The sequence below is a fragment of the Corvus hawaiiensis genome, chromosome 26 (genome assembly GCF_020740725.1).
Source record: "Corvus hawaiiensis isolate bCorHaw1 chromosome 26, bCorHaw1.pri.cur, whole genome shotgun sequence".
In the NCBI taxonomy this organism is placed as follows: domain Eukaryota; kingdom Metazoa; phylum Chordata; class Aves; order Passeriformes; family Corvidae; genus Corvus; species Corvus hawaiiensis.
This window is the reverse complement of record NC_063238.1, coordinates 21,345,020-21,353,022: the sequence shown is the minus strand read 5'-3', so window position 1 is coordinate 21,353,022 and position 8,003 is coordinate 21,345,020. Positions and strand designations below refer to the sequence as shown.

General features: G+C 40.2%; 1 protein-coding gene across 2 annotated transcripts in view; it reads right to left on the bottom strand.

Annotated features, from left to right (window-relative positions):
• Nucleotides 1-2,899: 2,899 nt before the first annotated feature.
• The window catches only part of LOC125317258 (neural-cadherin-like), a 53,786-nt gene continuing 48,682 nt past the window's right edge, over nt 2,900-8,003 (bottom strand). The window contains exons 30-33 of one of the 2 annotated variants that reach the window (XM_048286996.1): nt 7,775-7,955; nt 5,243-5,496; nt 4,194-4,348; nt 2,900-3,779 (exon numbers count right to left, since the gene is read on the bottom strand). In XM_048286996.1, the coding sequence (XP_048142953.1) occupies nt 3,378-3,779; nt 4,194-4,348; nt 5,243-5,496; nt 7,775-7,955 (992 nt within the window). In that variant the 3' untranslated portion in view covers nt 2,900-3,377. Of the gene's footprint in view, nt 3,780-4,193; nt 4,349-4,573; nt 4,632-5,242; nt 5,497-7,774; nt 7,956-8,003 lie in introns of those variants that run through there. The other variant, XM_048286995.1, reaches the window with a different exon arrangement.

Genomic DNA, 8,003 nt, shown 5'->3' with positions numbered 1-8,003 from the left:
ATGGGACTCTAGGAACATCAAGCCACATGGGTTCATTACAGAACCCAGGCATTTTGACCAGACAGTTTTAATTCCTGAACTTTAGGGTGGTAGGAGAAATGGGTCTGTGCAAAGTCTATTGCAGAGACCAGATGGTCTGAACTTTTGGTGGATCCGCAGAACCCAGACAGTCTGAACTTCGGAACTTTGGGGGGAAATCACGATATATGTTTATGGGGGAATATGTGATAGGTGGTTTGGGAAAGCTGTACCTTCCTAGTACCTCAGACAAGGGGTAAAGGAAGAGGGCAATGTGCAGTTGGGAGTTTAGGATAAAAGAAGGCTGCATCCTCCAAAACCTCGAGAGAGACCCCATGGGGCAATGGCCTAGTGGACTCTCTCCCTTTACTAGAATAAAGTTGCAGGACTCCTCTGTCTCTTTTATGGACACTGGCTTTTCATAGCATAGTTTTTTTCTTAATATTTAACCTAACTTTCCCCTCTTTCCATTTGTACCCACTCCTCCCTGTGCTATCACTACAGCTCCTGACAAAGAATCCCTCTCCAGCATCCCCGTAGGCTCCCTTCAGATACTGAAAGGCTGCTATGAGGTCTCCACACAACCTTCTCTTCTCTAGGCTGAACAGCTCCAACTTTCTCAGCCTGTCTTCATAGTGGGGATGCTCCTGTCCTCTTATCAACTTCATGGCCCTCCTCTGGACTTGCTCCAACAACTCCATGTCCATCTCAGGACTGAAGTGGCAGAAGAGCTACTTTTTCAGCTGTAACAACTTCCAGTATTATTGAGGTGTCAGTATTTGCATAGTCCATGTCCAACTGTGCCACTCTCTCAACTGCAACTAGCCAGGATCTGGTTCTGAAGCTTTTCAGGTATCCCTGTTCTTAGAACATAAATCGCCTGGAGAGAAGATGGCCTGGAGAGCAGCAGGATGGCTAGCAGAAGCTTTTATCTATGTCAGTAATTTGGCTGAATTTCTCTAATATTTTACCAAGAGAAGAGTTCACAAGGTTTGCAATGTAGATATATGATTACATACAATAATATTACAGGACTAGAAAAGTTTTTCACCCAGAGGGTGGTTGGGCAGTGGAACGGGCTACCCTCAGAAGTGGTCGCAGCACCAGTTCAAGAAGTGTTTGGACAATGCTTTCAGGCAAATGATGTGACTCTTGGGGCTGTCATGTGCAGCTTTCAGCTATAAGCATTCTGCATTTTGCTGTAAGTGACCCAAGGAGATAGAGGAAAATTCTTCTTTCTCATATTCCATGAGGACAGAAGTCCATTACATGTCCTGAAGTCAATGTAATTTATCTTCTGTTGTGCATGTTACTTTGTGTTCAGATACTTGAGGGAAAAAATTAACTACTGCTTCAGCTTTCCTGAGATATTCTTTAATGCATCCATGTGTAAAATGTTCACTTTCAGAATATGAATTACAAAATAATCCTCAGAGACCTCATAGCCTGTTAGCATGATTTGTAGCACATTGTTCAAATTAGTCTCTTTTGGAAGAGACAGTTTGCCAATAATTATGCTAAGCTTTACTTGATACCAAGTTCAGAAGAGGCAACTTAATAAAGTACAACAAAAATGTATATGCACTTCATGAAAATGTTGTAAGAATTCAACACTTGGAAGAGTCACCTTACTGAAGTTCTGTGGCACTGCAGTTTTCATTTGAAGCAACAACGTATGTAGTATTCCTTGGTGTAAGAAATGTTGTAGTTTCTTACCACACTACACACACATCTTTAGAAAGGAGGGAAAATTTACATTAAGCAAGATGTGGCTATATATTAATATATCCACCATTTATTTTTTTATGACTTTTGTAAGAATGATCAGTGCCCAGCCACATGAGGCTTTGGCATGAAGGAGTCGCTCATGCTGACTCATTCTGAAATCTTTCTAATAAATATTGCTAATTTAGTATCGTTGATACAAATAATTTTTGAAATGAATGCAGATTGTTTTATTCAGTTCACATGGTATTTTTATTCAATCGATTTTTGATGTAAACTATTTGTTCTAATGGTATCAAAATCTTCCTTCTGACTATAAAACTAATTTACATTTGCATTCTTTATGCCAAGTAAGATGATGAAGAGTGATGAAAGATCTAATTTTAAAACATTATTTATAATCAAAGCAAGTGTCAAGACTTCAATAAAAAACAAATGTTGAGTATTGTGATAATTTAAAAAACCCACTGAGTTGAAAACAGTTAAAAAACCCTTGGCACTTCAGAGCTTACAAGCACTATTAACATTCACACATCACCCCATGCATTGTTGCTGCCCCACTTCAGAAAGGTTAAGAGAAAGGGCAAGAACAAGGTGATTTACCCATGGTCACAGAAGTGAGTATTCAAGTCAATGTCAGATTTAAGAAGCTTCTGATTCCCTTTATCCATGCTAAAACCAGTCGTTTAAACCTGCTACTCCAGAGCAGGAGTAGGAGGAGGCAAAGGAGTAGAGGCTAGGTTTCCTATGCTTTCTGTTTTGAGGATTCCAATTTTTACAGTGACTGTCCTGATGGAACTTTTGCCTGGATGCCCTTCTAGCTTGTGTTCACACTGGCTATCAGCTCTTCTGTTTTCCAGCTGCGCACTTTGAAAAAAGGTTCCATGTGAAAAGCAAAGTTGGACATAAAAGCTTACTGAACAGAAACTTTTTCCAGGTCTTACAACTGCCTTTAAGAGTGTAAAATTGTCACAAAGTAACGTTCACAGATGGGATCTTGCTATTCTTTCCCCCTTGTAACACGTAATTATAAAAAGGGTCAGACAAAAAGCCCCATGGAGTTGGGCAGCCTGTAGTAGCGAGTGAGGTGGTGTGTGTCATGTCATGGAAGAGAAGAGTTTTGGAGGATACAAAAAAGCTGACAAGAAACCAGAAATCGCAAATGTTTTATATTTAACATTGGTACTAATTATTTCACAGTCAAAATTAATTCAATTAAAAAAAAAACCCCAAAGAATGCCCTATGCATTGTTACCCACCTGATAGGTTTCATATTAATACTAGGGAGAAAATAATTCAAGTTCTTGCATCCAGGATAATTCTAGTAAGTCACTGTGGTCTACACAAATAAAAAAAGGATATTATAATACTATTCTATAGATATCCTACCTTCCAAAGTTTTCAAGAAAATTCATGCTTTAAAAGTCTTTGCACTTATATAATGAAATAATTTTGTACAGTGCATATAAAAAGATCATTCAGATTATCACTCCTGGGAAAAGTGAGTATATCATGCTATTGTAACTAAAAACTTGCATCACATAAGTTACTTGATGTAACTTATATATAAAAAGGGCATTTTTAAAAATAGTGTCCATATGTCATGACAATGTGTCAAGTTCCTTTAACTCCGGTTACAGATTTTCATTTGAGACGGCATAGAGTTCTTTAAGCTTCTCAAACTTTGACCCCCACTCTTGGAGGCAATCATAATTTAGATCTTCATCCCCACTGATGGAATCTAACGAGCTAAGGCTCCCTGCTAGAGAGCATTGCCCTTCCAAGCAGTAAAAATGAAGAGTGTCAGCTGGAAGACTCCTTAGATCATTGTCTGCATCCCGTATGATTTGAGAAACATATTCCTTGAAGTCTGGGATGCTGGTAACAGCTGATATTGATTGGTTTTGATGTGCATGTTTTGAGAGTGAGTCTTTTTTTGGGCCAGTTGGTGTCCTGGAGTGTGGAGCAGCTGCTCTCAAGGAGGAGTGGGGAATTTTATGGAGAGGTTTCTTCAGTTCATCTATATTGTAAGCATTCTAGAAACAAAAAGAATGCAAATATCAGAGAGAAACAACTCAAAAAGAAACAGATCACAAAATGTTTTACAACACAATGCAACACAATACTGAATTCTGTGAGTTTTCTGCAAGCTGAAGAAAAGAGTGCCTAGTTCAGAGGACTAAGTTCAGATCATACCAAATCCCTTTGTGAAATGATAGTTTTCAGCTAAAGCAACAATGATGTGTCCACAGCAGCCCCCTGAATGTGGGCACACATGACCAGCATCATGAAAGGTACAAACTAGGTTGAAATAGAATCCTCCCACTTAAGAGGACTAAAGGTTAAAAAAAAAAGAAAAAAGAAAAAAAACCACCCCAATTTTATAATAAGTTAACTAAAAGGTCTGGGAAAAGAAAGTGAGGAGAGGTTGGATTGAAGCTGCATCATACCTGGTCACGTTCTCCACCTCCTTCTTCATTATAATTGAAGACATTTTCTCTAACATCCTCCCAGCTTTCACGCTCTTCAGGAATGTGGTAAATTCCTCCTTTCCGAAACCCTGAACTTCCCCACTGACTCCACACTGTGTAGGAAACCAAGAGTGCTGGAAGAAATAAAGACACATATTTGTTATATGACATATGACAAAGTATGTTGCATGATAAACAAGTAGTTATATAATTCCTGGGATATCAACTCTTAATTTGACAACTAAATTTGCAGGTAAGAAATGAGTATTTTTAATATATAAACAATTTAAATTCATGAATATAAAGAATAATCTATGTATATTACATCATAAACTTCATTAAAAGGGTATTTTACTTACCTAAAGGAATCCATTTAAATAGAAGGCATTTTGGCCAATCTCTGGCCTTTCACCAATCCTGAGTAAATAAGATACCCAAAGTAAGTAAACCACTGTTTTAATGAAGGTTACAAGTGTAATATAATCATGGAGTCTTTGCTATTACGAGATGTGTATGCAGTTTATCAACATGAACACAGTTTTATGGTGTTATTAAATTGTCAGCCAAAGGGCAGCTGAAAAAGGACACACTAGGAACATCTCTCTCTGCCCCAGACTCTTAATGAGGCTTCCCTTTTAAGATCATGAGCTTTCTAGAAGATCTCTTCCTTCCTAATATGTGAAGAACATATGTAGCTGTAGGTCCTACCTACTACAAGTGTAAGGGCTCAGGGCAGGTGGGAGTTTCAAATGGATGTGGCTGCACACAGAGTTGCACACAAAGATGGAAAGCTCTTACTTAAGAAGGATTGAAAGTAAGTGACTCTGGAAAAGTCCTAAACTTGCTTGAATTGGCTTCAAAGCAAGCAAACTGTAACTATGTGCTATTGTCTGTCTCTTAGCATCCTCAAATAGTAATCTCCAGAAAAGGTGAAACACTGATCACAACACTCAGAGGTAAAGCAAACTTAATTCAGTGGAATAAGGTACAAGATAAAAAATAAGGAAAAAAGGGACATGATCTCCTACCTAAGAAGACAAGGAGACACATGCTGATTGCCAGAATAGAGCCCGAGCTTAGTCCAACAGGTCTTCCAGCCTTCACCTGGCTAATTTCACACCATCTTCCCTTGTAACCTTCAGGGCACTGGCAGATAGTCTTGTCTTGAGCTTGAGCCACACATGTACCCCCATTCCTACAGGTCCAGTGTCCACAAGGGGATGAGGTACAGTGTCTGAGCCCTGTAAGGGTGTCAGTCACTTCTACTTTCCCAGCTGGGCACCTGAACGATCAAAGCAGATGATATCTTGTAGGCAAGCAAAGCATCTGGAGCTATATGTTTTGTGCAAAGTTTGTTACTGTTTCTTTAAGGTAAAGTTTAATTATTTTCAAGCAAACCACAATCCACATTGAAAGTTTGAAATACATGGAAAGTCTAGTTTAGTGAGCTAGAAGACTTATGAAAACATGAACACCTTTGGTTTCCTGATCCAGAAGATATGCAGAAGAGCTTCACTCCTTCTTTAAAAAAAGGAGCCATCACTTTCTGACTAACCCTTTTTCTACATCCGTGTTCTAATCAAAGCCCCTAAAGAAAATGGATAGCTGAGATCAATGGGAAAGGAGCTAGCAAGCACTTGATATAATGTTCCTTCGTAATGTTCCTTTGGACCCTGGGGAGAAATGTCACTGACCTCCTCAGTATGACCTGTCTTGTCTTTTAGGATTGATTTCTTCTCGTGTAATTAAAGAGGCCCTAGTGGTATAATGTGAGGTCACAGACCTTCTTTCTACAATCCAAGGGAGAAATTCTACTGAAAAAATGGCAGAGACTTCATATTGTTCTTTCACAAGCTGTCTGAAGAAAGGAGTGTCCCAAGGCACACTTAAAACCATCTCACAGCCTCTTCTAGCAAAGAATCACCAGACATCAGAAGTGCCAAATTTTGTCTGAATTCCAAGAATTCAAGTGGCTCCTCCTCCCAGTCCTGCATGTATTTATGTTTTGGTTTTTTAAACAGAAATGCCTGTATTTTGATTTGCATATTTTAATAAATAATTTGAAATTTTTCTTTAAACAGTGGATCTTCTCCAAAAAACTAACTGTGTAGGATAACAGCTGTTGGGCTTTGGCTCTGACCCTGGGAAAGCCAATTTTAGAATCCAGTTTTGTGACAATCTAATTTTGAACGTTTCATTGTTTCATACAAATTACGATTAATTTTAAGTTCTTTACAGGAAATATATGTAAATATGCATTGTATTTGCAATATACTTACATACATATGTATGAAATATATATATCTTTTATATACATAGATGTATATATCTGTGTGTACATACATACATACACACACACACACACACTCTTATCAGAGACTTAAAATAGTTCATGCCTCAAACATTGATATAAAGTTTTGCTCATTATAAAGAAGCTACAACTGAAGAAGCTTCCCTGAAGAGTGGGACTTCGAACTCAAAGTCAAACTATTGGTTAGATAAAGGGAAACACAGTGTTCATCTCAGGCTGAGGGAAAGTTATGCATCCACAAAATGCCAAAGCCACCAGCTGCAACTATCCCCAGCTGAGTTTGGGGTGGGGGAGAGCCCAGCTCACAGAAGCCAGGTTTACACAGACTCCCCCCAGCCGAGGGGGAGGAGGAGGTTTTGGGTGCATGGTGCAACCTCTGGTCAGAGGCAGTGAACACCCATCCTCCGTTACACAAACTGGCCCAGCTGTGGAACCCCCAGCCCCACAGGGCACATCCACGGGACTTTGACGTGAGAGGCTTGGCCCCACAGGGCTGCACGTGGTGCAACAGACCCAGAGTCTGCTGTGAGAGACTGACCCCCACCCCAGGGGGACATGGCCGGACACGCCCCCCCAGCCTGAGCAGGTACACCCATGGGACTCTGTGCCTCCTGGGGGGACCTTCACCACCAAGAGACCAGCTGGAGGGGATCAACGAACAGCATTGGGATCCACAGAGTGATGATATTTTCCTTATTCTGTCCCTGTCACTCTTTCTGTCCCCCCCGGCCCCAAATTTTCCACTTCTTTCTTTCTTTCTCTCTCTCTCTATCTCTCTCATATTTACCATCAAATAAAACCCCTACTATTGTCACTCGCATATGGTCTTGTTTGCACCTTAATTCGGGCAGAGGCATTTCTAATAACCTTAAAACTGGATCATAACAACACTGTATATATGCACTGTAAGTGTATATATATACCATATTAGTATTTTCATACAGAGGACAGACCAAAGCTTTTCCAATCCACCTTTTATCAAAGGACATTTCACTTTCTCACTGGCCTTCTGGTGATCTTCTCACCATGGAAAAAAAGGTGGAGTAATTTGGCTCCATATCAGACTTGCAGAAAAAGGCAAGTCTAGTCCATGACAGGAGATGAGAAGGAGAGAAGGATTTGTCCTTGGAATGGCTCTCTCTGGCCAGCAGCCACATGGAATTTCACTGTTAGGAGCAAGTTGCCTGGTCAAAGGTGGAAAGAAAGAGCTTCCCAGCCATCCCTGGATGAAAACAAAAGCTTCATGTACCGGCATTCATATTTTCTCCACAGGTCTACACAAAGGAAGGGGCTGTAACAGGGCTGGCTGCTGCAGGCACTGGAATGGCATCCCATGGTGACTCCTTGCCGCTTCAGAATTAATCCAAACTCTGTGCTTCCGCCTTCCACGAGGAGTGGCTGACCATCCAGCTGGACATCACGCATACAACCTGCATCCAAGCAGAGAAGTATGCAGAGAAGTACCTTAAGTTAGCTAC